Consider the following 23256-nt stretch of genomic DNA (forward strand, 5'->3'; position numbering starts at 1 on the left):
TGGTGCAAGGTACTTCACAAGCTTTATCAAACATGACACGCAACCACAGGTGATCAAAAGGTTTGTCAATGAAGCAGGTTTTAAGGAGTGAGGTTGAGGCAGAAAGGGTTAGGGTTGGTGATTTTAGAGCTTGGTGCCAAGACAGCTGAAGATGTGGCCACCAACGGTGGAATGATTAAAAACTGGGCCTATGACAAAAACTGCAGAATGGAGAGATATTGCAGAGTTGAAGATGTCCTGTTAATTCATGCAAAGACACAACATAATCTAAACATGGAAACTTAAACCTCTTCCAGACCATGTAAAACCTGCGCTATCATATACTTTACACAATGCATTTTATTTCCTAAGAATTTTCTGCATAACACAACCTTGTGTTTAAAATAATCCAGCAAAATACAAGGTTACTTATTAGTTCCCATCCAGTCTTGATGGTGACCTCTACACATGGCTTAGTATCAGCCCAACAACTTAAAAATCACTGCTCTGTGCAGCCTTTGACTAATTTCAGTAGCTCCAATATCTCAGATTCTGTTCCCAACGGTGTATTTATCCAGCTTTTTTATTTCCATAAGTTGCTTGACATGGCGATCAGTTGCTTTTTGCTACAATTCTGTTCACCAGCTCAATTGAAGCTTGCTAATTTTGCATCTTTGTTCTTTAGATCTGCGCTTAGTCTCTGTCAAACAGCTGCTCCCATCCACATAAATTATCTCCCTTATTTCAATAAGCTGTCTCTTCATCATTTATCCAAGAAAAAAACAACTCTTGTCATCCTTTCTCATTTCACTGGATGTTCTCGATTGCATAAATCTTATGGTTCACAGGTGACGATGCATTTTTCTTGGTATACTTACTGTATCAAATTATTTCAATGTTTACCCATGTGTCTCTGAAGTTGCAATTTGTTTCCCAATGGAAAGTCACAGTGAGTGCAAGGGACTTCTGTATAAAAAAAGGTATAAAGTTTTAAGCTTTGAGAAGCAGTCATTACATCTCCTTCCAGAAAAACATCTAGCCTGAAAAACAAAAAACGTCAAATCTGAATTAAAACTGGAAGTAAACATTATACTCTGGGATTAAAACAATGAATAACTACGTTGAAAACAATAATCGATGCAAAGATGTATCCATTATTAAGTAAAACATCCATTTGACATGACGACAATTGCCAGTGCTATTGAAAGAAGCATATCGGACTTGGACTGATGTGATTAATTGAGAACTGCTCATGTGGTCATTGTCACTAAATGATTAGAGTGGGAAAGGGGCACAAACTGTCCACGATCTATAAGCAAATTAGGAATGAAAAATATTAAAGAACTTCCAACACAAAATCTGACAAATTTGATCCAAAACCTTAGATCAATTCAATCATTAGGTTAGGTGGGGATGTGGGCCTGGGTGGGGTGCTCCATCGGAGGTTGGGTGCAGACTCAATGGGTCGAATGGCCTCCTCCTGCACTGTAGAGATTCTATTAAGTCTCTGGATGAGAATAGAAAAAGATAAACAAAGAAGTTTGTCAACACTAGTATGAATGAAGGAGACTACCAATGAACTAGGCACCACAGAGCTACAGTGCGGCATAACCCAGGAGAAAGCAGCCAACTGCTTAACACAGAAACAACCTCTGCTGACATAAAAGAGATCGAGGTTACCAGAGATCTGCAACGTGTCCCAGCTTGGTGGTAAGACAACATTCATTTCAGAATGAAGGAAAAATGTTTTAGTTCTTACTGTTGAACAACTAATTTTTTTTTTAATTTCCAATTTGGAGGGATCATGGCCAAACATGTGCTTTTGTAGCAAAGAAAAACATTTTTTGTTTGGAAGAATAGCTAGAGGAGCTGGATATCCTTCTCATCGCTGAGGACTACCAAGTAAAGACAGATACATTTTGCTGCAATTTGTGCTCGGATTTATTGATTTTTAGTTTTTTGTCTGAAAATAATGGTTCTTTCAAATATTTATTGTGGAAGGTGTCAATTTACTACAATCTGGCCTGAAAAAACATCAGATTACCAATAAGATATAGTGATCAATATTTTAGGAAATATAGTGCAATATTTCCTAAATTTGGATGATGTATTTTGTTAGCACCAGAACTCTGATCTGAATTTGAACCTAACTTGATTTGTTCATTCTATAAGGGCGCAAGATAACTTTAGTCCATTCCTTCCTAATTAATGTAGGACCAATCACAAAATCACCCACAAATTGGAAGTGTGGTCCTCAGCTGCTAATGTTAGCATCGGCAATGTGGGAACAGGACCGAAAATGAAACTCTGCAGTAGAAGTGGGCACATCTCTATGAATGAGCTTAAAACTCATACAAATGGGTAAGAACAGGGTAACTATTATTCTGCATTTGCCATGTTTCATTGCCCTGAAAGTATTTCCTGCTACTACTTGGATATTTAATGTGGAGAACTATTCCCTTCTTGACAGTAAAGCTGCTGAACTAGAGCAGAGTAAATATGTAATGTAACGTTTAGACCTATACTGCTGAAGGTAAGTCACTTATTCCAGCTTATTTCCTGGACAATCTAGTATAGGAAATCTACTTTTGGACTACTTTCTTATAGCGCAACCTTCTTGACTCTGTCCAGTCTGGGGCAAATGTCTTGGCACAGTTTGATTCTGTACTCAATCACAGTAGGTCTTGTGAATCACTAATATTTTAAATTATTTCATGGGATGTGGGAGTCACTGACAAAGCCATGATTTGGTGCCCATCCTTTAATTGCCCTTGAGAAAGTGGTGGAAAGTCTTCGTAAACTGTTCCAAGTTAATCCACATTGGTGTTCCAGGATTTTGATCCAGGAAAGGTGATATAGGTCCAATGTGGAGGGGATCTGCCGTGCTTGACCTAAGTGGTAGAGGTCTCTAGTTTAGAAGGTGCATTCGAAGGAGCTTTGCTGAGTTGCTAAATTGCATCTTGTAACTGATGCGCACTGCTGCCACTTTGAGTCGGTGATGGAAGTTTAAGTTGGTGGAAGCGGTGTCAGTTAGAAGGGCTGCTTCATCCTGGATGATGTTGAGCTTCTGGAGGTTGGAGCCGCACACATCCAGGGTAGTGGAGAGAATTCCGTCACAGTCCCAACTTGCGTCTTGGTGGACAGGCTTTGGGGAGTCAGGTGCTGTGTTAGTTGCTGCAGAATTTCCAGCCTCTGACCTTCTCTTGTAGCCACAGTACGTGTGTGGTTGGTCCAGTTCAGTTTCTAGTTAATGGTAAGCCCCAGGTAATGAACCAGGGGTTTCAATGATGGTAACACTGCTGAATGTCATGGGGAAATGGTTAGATTTTCTCGCTGGAGTTGGTCATTGCCTGGCAGTGGATGAGGATTGCTTTGGTATTTGGTAATGAACACTATGCAAAGATCAGTGAAAATTCCACTTCTAACTACATTATGGAGGGAAGGCCATTGATGCAGGTGAAAATGGTTGGGTCTAGGACACTACCCTCAGTAACTCCTGCAGTGATGTCCTGGGACTGAAATGTTGCCTCCAACAACCACAGGTACCTTCCTTTGTGCTAGATATACCAGGCAGATGGCAATGTTGTAGCTGCACTGAAAAAGCTTGTCTAGAGGCATGGTTAGTTCTGGAGAACGTCTTCAGCACGAGAGCCATGGGCTGGGATTCTCCAAAATCCCGGCCAAATGTTGACGCCAGCGTAAGTGGGCCTCTTGGCCCAGCAATTCAGTGGGCCACAGGAGATCAGCAGGGCACCGGAGTGCCGATACGCGGCCCTGCACTGCCGGCGCAGGTCTGCGCATGCGCATGGTGGCTGTTTCCATGCCGGCGCATGCGCGTGGTGGCCGTTTCCGCGCCAGTGCCACGCAACATGGCGGAGCCACACAGCGGGCCCGTCGCCGGAGAATAGCGTCCCGCCGTCGGAGAATAGCGTCCCGCATTCGGAGCGGCGTGGCGGGAATTTCCGGCGTCACCGCCGATTCGCTGACCTGGCTCAGGTTCGGAGAATCCCGGCCATGGTGTTGTCAAGGCTTGTGGCCTTTGCAGTATCCAGTGCCTTCATCATTTATTGACATCAAACTGTGAAACAAACTTGCCAAATACTCGCATTTGGGATGATGCAGACCTCTGGAGAGGCAGAGATGGATTATCTACCTTACACTTCTGGCTGAAGTGAGTTGCAAATGCTTCAGGCTTGGCTTTTGCACTGATGTGCTGGTCTCGCCCAACTTTGAAGATGGGGTTATTTGTGGAGGCTCCTCCTCCAGTGAGTTGTTTAATTGTCTGCCACCAGTTACAACTGGATATGGCAGAGCTTTGATCTGATCTGTTGATTGTGGAATTGCTTCGCTCTGTTGCATGCTGTTTCTGCTGTATGGCATGCGAGTAGTCCGGTTTTGTAGCATCACCAGGATGACATTTCATTTTTATATATGCCTGGTACTGCTCCTGGCACTCTCTCCCACACACTTCATTGAGCCAGGGTTGATTTCCTGGTTTGGTGGTAATGGTAGAGTGAGCACTATGATGGGCCATGAGGATACAATTCTGCTGCTATGGATGTCCCTCACTGCCTCATGGATGCCCAGTTTTGAGCTATGCTGATGCTATCCAATTTTGCACACTGATAATGCCATACAACATGGAGGATATCCTCCCTGTGAAGATGGAATATTGTCTTCACAAGGACAGTGCGGTGGTCACGCTGACCAATATTGTCATGGGCAGATACACAGAATTTCCACAGTGCAGAAGGAAGCCATTTGAACCATTGGATCTGCACCAACCCTCCGAAAAGAGCACCTTTCCTAGGTCCACTTCCCGCCCTATTCCCGCAACCCTGTAACCTAACCTACACATCTTTAGACACTAAGGGGCAATTTGTCATGGCCAATCCATCTAACCTGCACATCTTTGGACATGGAAGGAAACCGGAGCATACGGAGGAAACCCTCGCTGACACGGGAAGAATGTGCAAATTCCACACAGTCGCCCAAGGTCGGTATGGAACCCGGGTCCATAGCGCTATGAGGCAACAGTGCTAACCACTGTTACTGTGCCAAATCTGTGATGAAGATCTAGGAGGTTTCTCCTCTTGTTGGCTCCATCACTACCTGCCACAGGTGGGGTTTGGCAGATATATCCTTGAAGACTCCATCAGCAGTGGTACTACGGAGCCACTCTTGATTATGGGCATGGAAGTGCCCCACCCGGAATATGTTCTGTGTATTTGCATCCCCAAGTTGTTTTCAACATGGAAGGGTACTGATATATTAGCTGAAGGAGGGCAATAGGTTGCAATCAGCAAGCAGTTTCCCTGCCCAAGTTTGACCTGATAACATGAGACTTCATGTGCTCGCCTGACTGTGCTCCCACGCATGATAGGTATGTCCTGCAGGTGGGGCAGGGCATACCCTGGGTTATGGGAGTAAAATTTAATACATTCAAAATAAACTGGATAATAGATGGGCAAACTGTTAGAAGTTGTGAAAATGAACAATTCCACCTTTTTTTCAAAAGTCATGAACTTATTGCTCAAGGCAAACTTAAGTTTACTTACTTGGGGAGTGGAACTTTTTGATGTGATTCTGCAGTTCTGAAGCTGTCTCTGTGTTTGTGTTACAAATTCGACAAATAAAGTTCTCCAAATCTGAAAGTTAAAAATATGCAACATGAAGATGCTGTAGTAGTTATAACAGATCATGCAGACTGGACTAGCCTAAAACCTGCTTCCTGGCTGCACACTAGTGTGAAGGACTATTCAGGGACCATTCCTTTGACCCAGTGTCAAATGACATTTCAGCAGTGATTTATATTTTGATGGTTTGACTGCAGCGTACTGTCTGAGCAGGGTATATTATCAGTCAGAATACACTTCACCAACAGCCTGATTGACAGATGGAGTAAATATTGTCTTTGCAGTGTATTTTTTAAAATGCATATCACAGAATTTACAGTGCAGGAGGCCATTCTGGCCCATCAAGTCTGCACAGGCCCTTGGAAAGAGTACCCTAACCCAGTAACCCCACCTAACCTTTTTGGACACTAAGGGCAATTTATCATGGCCAATCTACCTAACTTGCACATACTTAAAATGTTCATATTAATTCCTTGTTGGGCTCCTGTACTCTCCTTGCACAATGTATTTCTTCTGTCGAGGACTGCATATTAAAAAAATAATCTACCAGAATTGTGCATCAGCTTTGGCTTCCATAGATTCGAGAAGTGTTTGTCTTGCATTCTGTTTGGTCCTCAACCCAATCAGGTGCTGTACACAAAGGCAAAGTTCAGTACCCGGATAGTGCTGTCAACTGATGACAGCCTGAGCTAGGATTGGATAAGCAGTCAGTGTTGAGCCCTATTTCTCCAGAACACTGAGAATGCTTGTACTTTGTAGGAATACTCAAGGCAATATTCTTTGTGAATTTCTGAAGCTTGGATTTTTCAGTTCTGAAGACAGATCGATTTTTGTGCAACTTAATATAACTGTACAGTGAATTCTCTGTCATTTTGATTGGATTGTCCATGCTCTTTGTTGAATTTTGTGAACTAGATTCTACAGGCCGTTTTTGGCTCCGGGATAAGGTTGTAGCATTGTAGACCTGAATTTCTAATCCACATTCACCAAAAATAATCAAGTGTGCAATATTGCCCCTTCAACACATTCTTACAATGTAGAAATGATGTGCTCTGATTTCTGACCATTACCTGTCGGCTTTTTAAATCAGAGCTACTGTGATGCTTCTTGCAACTTAAATTGCTGATCATTTCAGTTTTGTTTGGGAAGGGCCTTGTGTAAAGAAAATAGTGTAGTTTTGCCAACGAATAGTAACCACATTTATAGTAGTGTATTGACTTTTGAAGCATTTTGGGATATCCTGAGAACATGAAGGCAATCTGAATGCAAATCCATTCTACCTTTAACTGGTTGGTTTAATGGTGGGATGTTGGTGTGCAAACGTATCTTGGTTCTTTTCAAGCCACATCACCTATGTTAGGTTCAGACTGTAGCTTACATGAATAGGATGGGAATAGAGGGATATAGCCCCCGGGAGGGTAGGGTTTTTTAGTTCAGACGGGCAACATGGTCGGTGCAGGCTTGAAGGACCTGTTCCTGTACTGTAATTTTCTTTGTTCTTTAGAACTTAAGTTTCTACAAGGCCCCTCTCTCTTAGAGCCATTCATTCCTGAGATTCCAGCACACTTTTCAATAATCGTATATGTTATATCCTAACTTCTGGACAAAATACCGAGGAACAAGCACTGTTCTGAGCCTCTGCTGCCAGGAGTATTCAGAACTGTGTAAATCAGGGTTTTTCAAACTCGGGGTCGTGACCCACAGGTGGGAGTTGGGAGGGTCACAGAGCAATCAGTCGTGGCTTGCCTGATCTCGGGAGAAGTACCCAACAGCTATGACAGACATATTAGAATGCCGGCCATGACTGGCATTTAAATACAAACTATGGAGTCTACCCACCAAAAGCGGCAGCAGAGAGCAGATCATGCGGCCCGCACATAGACTAACGTCACGCGCCCGAGATGTCTGTACTTTGGGCACAGAATCACAGAGGAGAGATTCCTCTATTTTGTAGCTGCCAGCAAGCAAGCAATAGGACTGTATGAAGAGCTGAAGATGGGTCATTTTGTAATAAGGAAGAGAGAGCCAGACACACAAACAGACCAGGATCTCAAACTGAATCTGCTGGAGAGAGCTTCTCAGGAGAGTCCAAGGCAGGACAAAGCAGTGCTGGTGTGAGCTGTATACAAGGTTCCAGGGCCTCTGGTGAACAACCCATTAAGAAGAAATCAGGAACGAAGCAGTATAAAGACGGTGTTTTTGAGGGCATGGCTTTGGTAATTGTGCCAAAGCAAATCAGGATGCAACGCCAATGTGTCTTATATGCAGGAAAGTACTGGCAAATGTAAGTTTAAAATCCTCAAAACTTCAAAAGCTTGTGAAGGTTAAGCATGGCGAGTTCAAGGACAAACCTCTTGATCTTTTTCCAAAGGATGCAGCGAGAACTTAAATCGACAGTTAAAGTCCTTAGCAGAAATGTAACATTGAATGACAAGGCAAGTGAGATCATGAGCACCAAGGAGGCTCACCTGTCGCATTAAAGATAAACAATAATGGTCGGTCGGTCATCAAAAGTGGGTTCCAGGGGGGTGGGGGAGAAAGTTTGAAAAACACTGGTGTAGATCATGCTTGCCCTCCTTCATTCTTGTTTCACTGAGAAAAGTTACATCATGTTATGAAGTACTAGTTTATATTAATTGGGATTTCAGAGATATTCTGAATGAATTAAACAAATTTGGCAGAATGTCCTTCTTATCTGTAATTTTCTTGTGATCTGTAAACCGTTTCTAGCCTTGGGGATTTGAGAGCATGTGGATTCCAAACACACTAACGATTTCCTTAATTTTGAAGCAAGTCCTACTGCTTCACCTGTAAACCTACCTGTATGCCTAACAATCATGTGCTTTTGAGCATCAATAGGTCGGTTGAAACCTTTTTCACAGTGTGGGCATTTAAACTTAAAGATCTGAAGATGTTCTGATTTGAAGTGACTATCCAAATCCTTTGACCTGAAAAAGCCTGATCCACACAGGAGACAGACATGTTTCTTTTGTCCTGCAAGTAAAAAGGCATTTCTCAAACTTATATTACATGTAATCTATTCAATAAAATAAAACTAAAGAATTTTATCATTACACTATGCTAGTCTATTGTACACCCACATCTCTACTAATGGCAGTACCCCAACCAAAATTGGCTCCTACATATGTACTGTAAACAAAAACAAAATGTATTCTAATAGATGAAAGATTAACAAAATAGAAAGCAGTTTGACAATGTTATATTAGTCACTGTAGGTAAGGTCCATCCAATAAAAGTTGCTCTGAGGCAAACTGGGCATGTTTTTTGACTGATGCCCCACTTTTTACTTTTCTGTCTCTGCTTCTTTTGTTTATTGTTCTACAAGACAATCCTGAGCATGAGAATAGGTGCCCCATTTGCACACCTCTCACAATGCTATCTTCCGTCCAGCTGGTCAGCACAGAATGGCAGCCTAGATCTCTATCTTCTGCTTTTCCTACCAACCTCTAAGAATTTTTTATTGGGCCCAGTAAGGCCTCCCGTAGAAACCATGCCCAACATTGGGGATCAGCACTGAAAACTGAATGGAGACCGTTTTCAGCCCATCATCTTGGGTATCATAGGCTCCTTTCTGGTCCTGTCCTGCCTTAAATAGTTCTGCAGAAAACACAAGATCTTCGATTTCTCAGATTCTAAGTACTTTGGGAAATAACTGAGAAAAATTAGCATTTGCTAATCTATGTTTTTAATCTAATGAAATCAGCAAAGAAACTAAATTCTATTAAATGTTTATATTGAAAAAATGTCATTCATTATATGAGCAAAAATTATCTCCAACTATCTTTAAAGTTGCAAGACTTGAAGGAAAATGTACCTCCATGCATAAGCTTGTGTTTCCAAAGAATAGAATAATACAAGTACTTATTCCCACAAAGGCTGCAGTTGTGCATTCCTGAAAATATAAAATGACAGCATGAGACCATTGGGCTATAGATTCCAAAGGTGACATAGGCACATTCTCATTGCATCACTGCATATTTAAGATGCTACAATAATATTAAAACAATGCCTTATTAGGAAATACAAATGTTAGAACTCCAGTTTTGATTAATGTGCTGAATCTCCTACACAAAGGTTAGCCATTCTTAATTCATCTATGGCAGAGAGGAATAAACATTTGTAGAGGCTTGCTTACTCCCATGAAATATGCCAGCATTGAAGGTCAACCAAGACGATTGATAAGGGTGTCCACCACCGTCACAGGCTTCATCAGCAAATGTGTGGACGACTGCGTGCCAAAGAAAGCAGCACATACGTTCCCCAACCGGAAACCATGGCTCAATCGCAAGATTGACTCCCTACTGAAGGACAGATCTGAGGCGTTCAAGTCAGACGACCCTGACCTCCGCAAAGCCATCCGAGATGCCAAGAGTGAATATCAAACCAAGCTAGAGTCACGGACAGACTCTCGGCGGTTGTCGCAAGGACTAAACAACATAACGGGCTACAAAGCGAAGCCAAGCAGTACCTCCGGCAGCAGCGCATTCCTCCCCGATGAACTCAATGCATTCTATGCTCGGTTCGAGCAGGAAACCAACAATCTGTTGAGTGTCCCAGCAGCCCATAACTCACCCATGCCCACCATCACAGCTTCTGAAGCCAGATCGGCCTTCCTGAAAGTGAACCCTCGGAAGGCGACGGGCCCGGACAGGATCCCTGGTCGTGCACTCAGAGCCTGCAAGGACAAGCTGGCAGAGGTGTTCGTGGACATCTTTAACCTGTCCCTACTCCACTCCGAGGTCCCCACCTGCTTCAAGAAGACCACCATCATACCGGTGCCAAAGAAGAACCAGGCAACGTGCCTCAATGACTACTGTCAGGTGGCCCTGACTTCAGTCGTAATGAAGTGCTTCGAGAGGTTGGTCATGAAGCGCATCACCTCCATACTCCCAGAATGCCTTGATCCACTGCAATTTGCATACCGCCGCAACCGGTCCACAGCAGACCCATTTCCCTGGCCCTGCACTCATCCCTAGACCATTTTGACAACAAGGACTCCTGCATCAGACTCCAATTTATTGACTATAGCTCCACCTTCAACACCATAATCCCAGCCAAGCTCATATCAAAGCTCCAAAACCTAGGACTTGGCTCCCCACTCTGCAACTGGATCCTCGATTTTCTGACCAACAGACCACAATCAGTAAGAATGAACAAGAACATCTCCTCCACAATAGTCCTCAACACCGGGGCCCCGCAAGGCTGCGTACTTAGCCCCCTACTCTACTCCCTGTACACGCACGACTGCGTGGCAAAATTTGGTTCCAACTCCATCTACAATTTTACTGATGATACGACCATAGTGGGCCGGATCTCGAATAACGACGAGTCAGAATACTGGAGGGAGATAGACAGCCTAGTGGAGTATGCAGCAACAACAATCTCTCCCTCAATGCCAGCAAAACTAAAGAGCTGGTCATTGACTTCAGGAAGCTAAGTACTGGACACATCCCTGTCAGCATCAACGGGGCCGAGGTGGAGATGGTTAGCAATTTCAAATTCCTAGGGGTGCACATCTCCAAAAATCTGTCCTGGTCCACCCATGTCGACGCTACCACCAAGAAAGCACAACAGCGCCTATACTTCCTCAGGAAACTAAGGAAATTCGGCATGTCCACATTAACACTTACCAACTTTTACAGATGCACCATAGAAAGCATCCTATCTGGCTGCATCACAGCCTGGTATGGCAACTGCTCGGCCCAGGACCACAAGAAACTTCAGAGAGTCATAAACACAGCCCAGTGCATCACACGAACCTTCCCCCCATCCATTGACTCCATCTACACCTTCCGCTGCCTGGGGAAAGCGGGCAACATAAGCAAAGACACCTCCCACCCGGCTTACTCACTCTTGCAACGTCTTCCATCGGGCAGGAGATACGGAAGACTGTGTAGAGTCTCCCCAGTAATAAAATAACAGATTGGGCAAAGCCAGGCCCCCCCACCTCCCTATCTCTTTGCAAAAACACCCTGCAAATCCGTGGGGTTTTGCCTACCCAAATAAAAGACATAATTTTACTGACTTCCACAAAGAACGATTTAGGAAGGAGAACTGGAAGGCACTGAAACAAAAACAGAAACCTTGGGAGGATTTTCATCTTTACCGACTGAATCTTATCAGCCAAGGTCAGCGGGAGGTGTTCCCACTTCTTCAGATCAGCCTTCCAACTTCTTCTATCGGGCAGGAGATACAAAAGTCTGAGAACACGCACTAACAAATTCAAAAACCGTTTTTTCCCTGCTGTTACCAGGCTTCTATGGACTGATCTGATCTCTTAACACTCCTCTATGCTTCACCCGATGACTGTGTCGATGTATTTTACATTGTGTATTTTATGTTTGCCCTATGTATTTTCTTTTCATATATGGAATGATCTGTCTGAACCGAATGCAGAACAATACTGGTCACTGTACCTCCGTACACGTGACAACAATCAAATCCAAACAGTAGCGGGGACTCTATGTCTCATACCTCTCAAGTGGAAATACTTTGAATTCAAAGCATTTGTATGAACGCTCGCAGTGGTACCCTATATAAGAGCTGAATCCAAGCAATAAATTTAGGCCCAAAGCCAAACCTCCCAAGGATCTCAAACAAATAACCCGACTCCACCCTTTCAAACGTCTTTTCTGCATCAAATGAGAGAATCACCTTCAGCTCGGGCTGGAGATGGGGACAAAATAACATTAAGCAGTCTCTGAACATTGGCCGACAACTGCCTACCCTTATTAAATCCCATTCTCTCCTCCGATATGATCCCTGAGAAGCAGGGATTCAGTGCATAGCCAAGTCTTCGCCAACAATTTGCATCTGCATTCAATAACGGAATGGAGTGATATGACCCACACTCTGCCGGAGTGATCATTCTTTCAGATCAAGGGAATCGACGCCTGCGCCAATGTGACCGGCAACGTCCCTCAAGACATAAAATCCTTAAAGCAATGGGGCCAGCTGTCCTGCAGACATCTTGTAAAACTCGACTGTGAATCCGTCTGGTCCTGGCGCATTCCCCGCCTGCATCAGACCCATGCATTTAATAACCTCCTCTAAGATCAGCAAGGTCTTCAGTTCCTCCCTTCTCTCTTGATCTACAACCGGGATAGACAAATCATCCAAGAACTCCTACTGGCAACCCATCCTCCAGGATCTCCGATTTGTAACAGTTACAGTAAAAAGCCTTGTTAGCCTTGGCTGGGACAGAGACCAACTGCAAATCCTTTACCTGCACTATTTCCCAAGACGCCGCCTGTCTCCTCAGCTGGTGCGGCAACAGGCAACTAGCCTTCTCACCGGGCTCATAAAATGCCCTCTCTCGAACGTCGCAGCTGGCACACCAGCCTGTCTGTCGAAAGCAGCCCAAACTCCAACAGCAATTTCTTTCTACTTGCCAGCAGCTCTGGGGTGGGATTCGCTAATAATGGGGCTATGTATCCACGTCAGCGTGAAAACCGGCGTCACGGTCCCCTAAAGTGAGGAATTCTCACCCTTCTACGGGGCTAGGTTGCCGCCGGAGTAGTCCCCGCAGCTCCAGCCAGCCCTGAACGACCGGCGTATTTCTTCGCATGTGCGGGGGTTCCCCCCTCCGCACCGTCCCCCAGGCAATATGGCGAAGCCCTACAGGGGCGCGGCGCCGAGTAAAGTAGGCCCCCACAGAACCAGCCCGCCCGCCGATTGGTAGGCCCCGATCGCGGGCCAGGCCACCGTGGGCCCCCCCGGGGTCGGTTCCCCCCGCCCCCCACTCCAGGACGGCCCCCGCACACTCACCTTCCAGGTCCCGTCGTGTGGGAGGTGAGTAATCCACGCCGACGTGACTCGGCTAAACTCCATCAGTGCCTGGAGAATCGCCGGGGGGGCGCTGTTAATGGCCCCCGACTGGCGTGGCAGGAATCCCGCGGGCACCCGGAAAACGGCGCCGGAGAATGGTGAAGCCGGCGGCGGGGCGGGATTCTCCGACCCGGCTCCAAGTCGGAGAATCCCAGCTCTGGTGTCTGACTAACCGAATATTGACAATCCACCTCCAGGGTGGCATCCACCAACTTCTGTCTCTCCACCCTTTCACTCCTCTCCTACAACGTGGAAGGTGAAATCTCCTCACTTATGTTAATCCCCAGATAATCTTCAATGGTGGAGGAAACCCTCTCACAGAATCCCTTATCCGCCAACAACAACGTCTCTCCAACCTCCACGGGCCCAGCCCCAGCACCAACTCCACAAAATGCTGGGCATTATCAGAGAATACCCCACCCCTACTACTCCCAGCAGCAGGGGCCTACCTACCACAAAGAAATCGATCCAAGAATATATTTGATATACCTGAGAGAAGAAAGAAAAATTCTTCTCATCCAGGTGTAAAACTTTTCACTGCTCCACCCATCTCTATGAAGGCCAAAAAGTACCTTTGCCATCTTTCAAAACAACTGCAACATGAACTTTGTCTGGCTCAAGCCCTCCAGATCCTCTGGCAATCCAACTACCCTCAGGTTTTGTCTTCTAGACCGATTTTCCAAGTCGTCCACCTTGGCCTTTATTTTCCTATTGGCTGCCATCCATGCCATCTCCACCACGACTCGTGGCACTAGGTTCAAAGTGGCTGTTAGCGGTGTGCGCAGCTGCATGACTGCCTTGCCGGCTGCGGCAATGGTGTTCCATGCCCATCCATCCCGACCCCAAAGCCCACATCCTGGCCACTTCCCACCCGGCCCTGGCAGAAGCCCCCCCGGTCAGCAGCACCACCGTCAGCAAACTATGGCGATATTGGATACCTTCTGTACCCCCTCTCTCCCTCGGCAGCTGCCATGCGATTTCACTATTTTTGAAAGCACAAGTAAATCACGCCTTCGGGAACTTGGCCCATCGGAGCCGAAGAATCGTGGAGGCCCTGGAGAATACTGGTCAGGCCCACTAATGATATGCAAACAGTGTCTACTGTATGTGCGTTCCGAAATGCATTGACACCGCTGTTGAGATGCTGGAGCATTGCGACTTGATATCAAATCGGCATCTGCTGCGATTTCGGTGTCGGAACCAATTCTGTGCCCAATCACCTTTCCCGATTTCGGCGTCGGCTAATGGAGAATCCTGCCCAGTATGTTTGTCATTGTGTGGTTAATGATAAGGATTCAGCCTTTCTGTGATTCCCTTGATAACTGAATGGACTGTGAACACTCACTGGCTACTTTATGAAGAATTTCAGTTTGAGTTATTACAGCATGACTCACCGAGCCTTTCAATTTTATCCTGGGCATGTGGCAAAACTTGCAGGAGAGTAAAAGGAGCTTGAAAAAATTAACTTACTCTTTGGCTTTTTGAGTGCCTTTTTGTTTTTCACAAGCGTAGCTCTGCAAATTTTAATCTGATTGGCAGCATCTTGGATAAGTTTCACTTCATCTGCAGGACAGGAAGATATGCAGAGTAAAAATAAGATCATGTAAAAAGGGAGTGCTTTTTACTGTTTCTCTCCTCTTCAAAATACCCTGTATGTTTAATCTAAGCAGACTGAAAAGCCGACCTGATAATTTCTACTCCCCACTTTCATCAATGTAGGATTTAACTAAAGATGTAATATTACTTATCTTAATCTTAGGTAAGTGATCTGGAAGACAGAAACCTATACACTATTTTACCAGGCTTGATGCAACACAGTAAAATCATGCTAACAATAATGTAGTAAGATGAATGAATAGGTGTAGGTTATCATAAATATAAATTATACACAATTTTGTAAAAATACAACAATAACATGCATTTATAAAAAGCAAAAACATCCCAAGGTGCTTAACTGAATCAAAAAACGCCACTGGCAAAAATCAATTAGGAGGAGACTGGTCAAAGGTCTTAAAGAAAGAGTGGGCATTGAAAAGGCAGAGGGTGTTTATCGTGGGAATTTGAGAGCTTCAGACTGGCCCCCAATGGCAGGGCAAAGGAAGGTGTAAATGCACAGATAGCCAGAAGAAATGGAGAGTTTTTCAAATGAGGTCAAAACAAAGCTGAAATGCGAGGTACAGGTTGACAAATGTTTCTGATTGTGTTTTAGTGATTAAAATTAAAAGTAAGTTTTAACTCTGAAGGCCCAGAGATTTAACTGATGTTGGCAGACAAAATCTATTATCTATTACCTGAAGAGAAGATACTACGGCCAGCTCCGTTCCAGATTCAAAGTTTTCCTGCCAACGGGAGAACCGGACTGTGTCCTGCTGGTGCTAGGAGCGTTGCCAGGGTGGGATTCTTACGCAAAGATATGTATGGCAGTAAACAAGACAGTTTCACAACAGTTACTGGGGTTGGGCTGCTATTTTGAACAGGCACCCCTCTCCCAGCGTCCAAGGACAGGCCCCCCTCCCCATTCAATGCAAATGTTGACCTCCTGCTGATGAGGGGAGCACCCCCAATATCTCATCAAGGATTCCCATCATTCCCACCAAACCCCCCCCCCCCACAGGAATAATGGGTCACACACCCCCGCACCACACATGCATGAGGGTGACCCAGCCCCACTGCAGCCAGCCCCCTTCAGGCTCCACCCCTGGAATTACCAAAGGTGCACTGTCTCCTGGCACCATGGCACTGGCACCTTATCTTGGCACGATGGACACCAAGTGGGCTCAAAGGGATCATCCCATTGCTCATGTTGCCCTCTGCCATTGCCAGGCTGCAGGGGGAGTTTTGGGAGTTGGTTGGCCCTGGACCCTCCCCCAGGAATTGGGTCCCATGTCTGGACTGCCCCTTTCAATCTGGATAACCTGGAGATCAGTTTTGACATGGTGATCTGTCAGTCCTCTATTCAAGATCTTCATTCTGGCCTGACCTGTTTACACTCTGCTGCCTGAAAGCTGATGAGCAGACCAGACAATTCATTGAAGAATCAAGCCAGGAACACTTTACGCTCCCTCACATCTGCTCCCTCAGCCCTATGCTTTTAAAACTGCTGTTTTTTGAAGTGTCAGAGCCTTCCTAGAAAACCCACAACACTGATTTCACTTCCTCTTCTAACCCAGAAAAGAATTGTTGAAGTGGTCAGCAGCTGTCAATCATAACCAAAATGTTTATAAACACGGTGGTTAAGATCAATGGAGGGAACTTCAGATGCATTCAAGCGTGAAAGGAAAGATAAATAAACAAACCTCCTGGCAGCTGCAGTTAAACCATAAGCTGTCAATCAAATGCAAGTTTTTTTTTAAAATATATATTTATTAAAGTTTTTTAACACAATTTTTCTCCCTTACAAACAATAACCCCCCCCGTAAGAAAAAAAAAGAGAAATTGCGCAGAGCAAGATATATACATGGCAAAATGATATATTTACACAGCTTTGTACACTGGCCCTCACCCGTACGTGCCAGTTTCCCCAACCCTTCATGTTATCTCTTGCTCATCCACCCTCCCAGGCAGTCCCCCCTCTTTCCCCCCCCCCCCCCCCCCCAAGGTTGCTGCTGCTGCTGACTGACCTTCCTCTAACGCTCCGCTAGATAGTCTAGGAACGGTTGCCACCGCCTGTAGAACCCCTGCGCAGACCCTCTCAAGGCGAACCTAATCCTCGCCAACTTTATGAACCCAGCCATATCATTTATCCAGGCCTCCAGGCTGGGGGGGCTTCGCCTCCTTCCACATTAGCAAGATCCTTCGCCGGGCTACTAAGGACGCAAAGGCCAGAATGCCGGCCTCTTTCGCCTCCTGCACACCCGGTTCGTCCACTGCTCCAAATATTAATCAAATGCAAGTTAACGGTACTAGACTGTTTAATTGAATGAATGGATAACATTTCAAAGGATGTCAGGGGATTTCAAGACTTTTAAAGTGTTGTGGGATTTCTAGGAAGGCTCTGCAGGAAGCCAGCTATGGCCAGTAGGGTAGGACCAGAGTCTGGCCACCGGTATGCCACCTGGTGCGGGATTCTCCACCCGATCGGGATTCGGGGCGGGATTCCCCGGTCTCTGATGGCGAAATCGTGATCGGCCTGAGAATCCCCATTGGCGCTGAAATTGGGGGCTGTGCTGCTTTTGCAATGTTACGCCCCATCCAAAACAAGCCATATGGATGGCCTCAGGACGTCACCTGAGGCCCACTCCCGATGGGCCAAGTTCTCAACAGCATGGGTCACTCATGCTATTTTTTTCGGGAATCTGGCGTGGACTGAATCCAGCGTCGCCAGTCAGGAGGGGGAGCCAATCCACGGGCAGAGGGGGGGTTTTGGCAGGGGGCACTGTTGGGGGTGGTCTGGGGGTGGCGAGCCTGGCCAAAGGGGGGCACTATTTGGCAGGCCGGGTCCGCAAGCGAGCAGCACCATGTTGTACAGCGCAGCCAGTGCAGGCCGCCGCCGTGCCCATGCACGACCACGGACCCGGCAATTCTGCAGGTGTATCCGCAGCTAGAGCTGGGGGCTCTACGCTGCGTGCCTGCTAGCCCCCCACCAGACGGAGGATCGGTGGAGGTTTTATGCTGTTTCTTGGGCGTAAACGCTACTGTTCCCACACCGGCGTCCGCACTTAGTCTCAAAATCGCAGAATCCAGCCCCTGATCTTAGCAGCGGGGAATGGAGAATTCCGGCCTACAGCTTAATAAAATATTTTATGATGCAAATCTAAAGTAAAAAGGAGCTATTGAAGTATTCCCGTTCTGAACATAGAGATTTTAAATACGTTGAGAGTCCTAATGACACAATCACTTTATCTGTGAACAAATGTCACCAGTACCTCTGTCTTGCAGTGAAAATGATCTTCATTTTTACATAGGTTTGATACAAGTACATACTTTAGGTTGTGGTGAATTCTAAATTCTCAGAGCATTGTTCACTTGGTTAGTGGAGATAAGCACCGAGTAAAATAATCACATCCCACATGACTGGAATAAGTGGCAAAATGCCTGGTGATGTGATTAAAGAATGGGGGAAATAGCTTGTAACTAACTTTCATGATCTCAGGAATCCCTACACACTTCACAGTTAATGAGTTACTGTTAAATTATGGATTTGGAAAATGTAGCAGCCATTTGGGGCATAGCAAGGCCCCAAAACGTAATACGATATTTCACGATTTTTGTACTTTGATTGAGAGATAAATATTGGTCAGGATACTGGGAGAACTATCTTGTTCGATATCTGATTGTTTCATGGGATCTTTATGTCACCCTGACAGGGTAAATGGGGCCTCAGTTTAATGTCTCATCTGGAAGGTCGGACTTTTGATCATGCAACACTTCTTCGGTACTGCATGAAGTTTCACTTGGATTACATGCTGAAGTCTCTGAAATGGGGCTTGAATGTACAGCCTTCTGACTCTGACAAGAGCCTGTTCCCAGTGAGCCAAGACTGACACCTGATGGCTATTGTTGAAAGATAGAAAACAGAAATGAAACTTATCATGGGACAAAACTTTCACAGGCATGTTTCCAGCTTTCTCCTTCACATTGTGTGTTCTTTTCTGAGATGCTGAAGGTCAGAAAAACCCACAAAAGAAAAGAAAGGCGCTGAAGCAAATATTAAATCAAGGTTTTCTGCATAGCTTGTACCTTTAAACAAAGCAGATTAGTAACATACCTGGAATTCCCAATGGCCCATTTTCAACAATATAGGCTCTTTCCAGAGATGTAACATCGCTAATTTGGATATCAGACGAGCAATCTGTAAACCAGAAGCAATTGGACAATTATGCTCCACGGTAGAATTATGCACTACACTAAAGATATACAGTAAACCCAATACCTTAAAATATTTCCAAGATGACGACTGAACTGAATTTTAAATTATAATAAAACAAATATAAAATGTTATTTATAAATATCTAAAAAATAATTAAATTTAACTTAGTTAAATTTCTTGATAGCATTTCTCCAAAAGGTGATAATTTTTGAATCTAAAGATGATGATCTGAGACACCCAAGATTATAAGCAGTTATATGCTGGGCCTTTAAGTAAGAAATGAATTACCACACCATAAAATCACAAAGAAAATTATTAATTCAAAATTGTAATGCAATTGATGATTATTTCACTGCATGAAAGTCATTCAAATTACTGGTTCAGAATGTAATCAAAGTGGAAACAGCACTATCTCTGCATTAACTTGAGAAAGAAAGGCAAGGGTAATGCTGTGCATTAACAGCACATTTACAGCATTCACATTGTATCAAGGCCTGGTCGAAATTTTTGGAAAAAAGATTCCAGATGGATTCCGACGTTAAAGTTGAGACTTACTGTCATGACGCCGTTGGATGTGTCTTTTGAGTTCGGATGGTCGACGGAACTTCTGATCGCACACTCTGCATACATGGGGCCTATACCTCTGATGCACAAACTGAATGTGGTCCACCAGTCCGCTCTTTCGTGAAAAGTTTGTTCCACACAAGTGACAGGTATTATTTAGCTGCCCTGTAAGGAAAGAAAATAGCAGATGCAGCAGGCTCGGAATAGAAATGCACTCTGATACACAATGTAACAGCATGGAAAATAAAAACTGAATTTGCTGCAGGTATTAACCGTCTGAAAAAGAGATTACGGGCATCCCTTCAGGACCGGATTAGTTTGCTTTGTCACAATGGACATTTCCTGCTCCAAAAGAAATTGTGTTTCTGTCATTCCAAGTACTGTGATTCCAACATTTTCTGCTTCAGATTTCCAGCAACTGAGGTATTGCTGGAACACTGAGTCTCTTTCCCATATATCACAGGCAAGTGAACTAGACATAAAACTCTTAACCAACAACAAATTCACAAAAAACATTTATATCAGAAATGTATTTGACATGTGCAGCTTGCTTCCCTTAACAGAATAATGGTGATCACTTGGAGAGACAACAATAATAATAGATTTCATGAGGACAAAGGCTCATAGAATGGGTAGACATATGACAGATGAAATGCAATGCCGCAAAATATGAGGTTACAGCTTTGGTCGTAAGAAGTAAGTGAGACCATACAAGCTAGATTGTACAATTCTGGGCATCACACTTTAGAATGGACATAAAGGTTTTGGAAAGTGTACAGAAGCGAGGTTGAGGAAAGGTTAGGTGGGGCAAGTATTCCATTCGGGGTTGTATGAAGGCGAGGGGAATTGTTGTTAATGACTACGAGGGTGGCTTTCTTGCCGACTAGAATAGTGGGGGACTTAGGGTAGATATGTCATGGTGAGTTGGATATTGGATGGGGTGCCCATGGTGTTGGGACAGAGTATTCGGCGATCGTGGTGTTGGATAATGTACTGCATTTCATAGATGTGTGTGTGGAAAAGGGGGACTCCCAGCAACCGCAGTGGAGGCTGGATGTGGGATTGTTGGCAGATAAGGGGGCGTGTGAGAGGTTAGGGGTGGCTAGACGAACCTATGTGGAACTTAATAAAAGTGAGGAAGTGTCTTCCTCCGTTCTGTGGGAGACGCTGAAGGCGGTAATTCGGGGGCGAGATTATTTCAATTAAGGCGCGTAGAGACAAGGTGGAGCAGTTTGATAGACAGAGATTGGTGAAGGCCATTTTGGCTGTGGATCGGAAGTACTCGATGGCCCAAGGGGAGGAGTTGTTGAAATAAAGGAAGAAGCTCCAGATGGAGTTCGAACTTTTGTCTACAGGGAAGGCAGTGGGGCAATTGTGCTGGATTAAAGGGACGTTTTACGAGCAGGGGAAGACAGCCAGTAGCTGCAAGGGAGATTGGGAAAATAAGGGTGGTTATTAAATCAGATAAGGTGAATGGAGTGTTTCAGGCCTTCTACCGAGGACTGTACAGGTTAGGAGCCCACCGGGGGGGGGGGGGGGGGGGGGGGGGGGAGGGGGAGGGGGAGGACCTGGACTTGAGGCGGTTCTTGATGGCTTGGATTTCCCGATGGTAGAGGAGGGAAAGGTGCAGGTGCTGGGCACTCCGGTGGGGTTGGAAGAGATGATGAGATGTATCAGATCAATGCAGTCTGGGAAGGACCCGCATCCAGATGGATTCCAACAGAATTCTATGAAAAAGGTTGCTACCGAGTTGTAGTCGCTCCGAGTGGAAATGTTAACAATCCGTTTAATAAGGGGGTGCTTCCGCCCATGCTGGCACAAGCTTCTATTTTGCTTATTTTAAAGAAAGATAAGGATCCAGAGTGTGGGTTGTTTCATCCAATATCATTTTAAAATGTGGATGCAAAGTTGTTGGCCAAGGTGCTGGCAACGCGCAAGGAGAATTGTACGCCAGCAGTGTTATGAGAGGACCAGACTGGGTTTGTGAAGGGGCAACAGCTATCTTCTAATATTAGGAATTATTAAATGTGGTGATGACGCCCCAAAGGAGTGAGGAAATGGAGGTAATAATATCTATGGATGCGGGTAAAGCGTTTGACCGGGTTGAGTGGGATTACTTATTTGAAGTGTTGGGGCGGTCTGGCTTTGAGCCGGGGTTAGAGGGGTTGGATCAGGATGCTGTACAGGGCTCCCGGGGCTTCAACGGTGTGCAGGGGTATAAAGAGAGGGAGGATGGAGCATCGAGTGTCCTTGTATGCAGACAACTTGCTGCTGTATGTCACGGGCCCGGTGGTTAGTATGGATAGGATTATGGGAATATTGACAGAGATTGGGGTGTTTTCAGGGTAAAGGCTCAATGTGGGAAAGTGAGAGGTGCTCCTGATTATTGCTCGGATGCACGGGAGGAGAAGTTGCCATTTTGGCTGTTCAAGTTGAGATTTCCATATCTGGCAATAAGGGTGGTGCATAGTTGGGCTCAGTTGCATAAATTGAATATGACTAATTTGGTAGAGGGGATGACTTCAAGAGGTGGGATATTCTCCCTCTTTCGTTAGAAGGGAGGGTCCAAACTGTGAAGATGACAGTCTGACAGAAATTTCTGTTTGTCTTTCAGAGTCTCCCGATTTTTGTCCCCAAGTTCTTTTTGTGAAGGTAAATAGATTAATTTCGGATTTTATATATAAAATCCAAGATACCTTGGGTTAGGAAGGTGTTTTTGGAGAGGGACAAGCAGAGATGAGGTTGGCTTTGCCAAATTTGCTGAATTACTATTGGGCGGCAAACATGAAGAAGATTCGGAAGTGGGTCATGAGGGAATGGTTGGTGTGGGTGCAGATGGAGGAGGCGTCGTGTAGGGGGACGACTTTGAGGGCACTGGTGTTGGCACCTTTTCTGTTCTCTCTGGCCAAATGGTGGCGGTTGTGTTGCTCAGGGTCTGAAATCAGTGCATGCAACATTGTAGGATTGAGGGTGTGACGCTGTGGGTGCTGATTTGTGATAATAAATTTATCTCAGAAGGGTTGGATTCAACGTTTCGGGCATTGGAGCGGGAGGGGATAGAGAGGTTCAGGGGTTTGTTCGTGGAGGGCAGGTTTGCAGAGTTGGTGGAGAAGTTTGAGTTGGCATGGGGTAATGGGTTTTGATATTTGCAAATCAGGGACTTTGTGACAAAGGAGTTGACCACGTTTCCGAGGCTGCCACCCCTGTCGTTGCTGGAAAAGATTAAATGTCTGAGGATTGTTGCTCTTTTTAGCCTTAGTTTATTAGCTCTGATTATGTCACCTTTGCTCACGAGTCGCCAGGTATCTTTCTGATACCGCCACGTGGTTCAAGCTCGAGTTATGATTAATAAGTCAGCACACCGCTTAGTAAGATTGAAATCAACGGTCATTTATTATATACAACAACTAATACACAATA

General features: G+C 45.1%; 1 protein-coding gene across 3 annotated transcripts in view; it reads right to left on the reverse strand.

Annotated features, from left to right (window-relative positions):
* Positions 1 to 23256, reverse strand: part of LOC140407204 (uncharacterized) — a 50524-nt gene that overhangs the window by 14327 nt on the left and 12941 nt on the right. For 2 of the 3 annotated variants that reach the window (XM_072494870.1, XM_072494869.1), the window contains exons 4-10: positions 19828 to 20001; positions 19171 to 19254; positions 14934 to 15026; positions 9451 to 9528; positions 8436 to 8609; positions 5538 to 5627; positions 858 to 945 (exon numbers count right to left, since the gene is read on the reverse strand). In XM_072494870.1, the coding sequence (XP_072350971.1) occupies positions 872 to 945; positions 5538 to 5627; positions 8436 to 8609; positions 9451 to 9528; positions 14934 to 15026; positions 19171 to 19254; positions 19828 to 20001 (767 nt within the window). In that variant the 3' untranslated portion in view covers positions 858 to 871. Of the gene's footprint in view, positions 1 to 857; positions 1020 to 5537; positions 5628 to 8435; positions 8610 to 9450; positions 9529 to 14933; positions 15027 to 19170; positions 19255 to 19827; positions 20002 to 23256 lie in introns of those variants that run through there. The other variant, XM_072494871.1, reaches the window with a different exon arrangement.

Source organism: Scyliorhinus torazame, unplaced genomic scaffold, assembly GCF_047496885.1.
Source record: "Scyliorhinus torazame isolate Kashiwa2021f unplaced genomic scaffold, sScyTor2.1 scaffold_1330, whole genome shotgun sequence".
Lineage (NCBI taxonomy): Eukaryota > Metazoa > Chordata > Chondrichthyes > Carcharhiniformes > Scyliorhinidae > Scyliorhinus > Scyliorhinus torazame.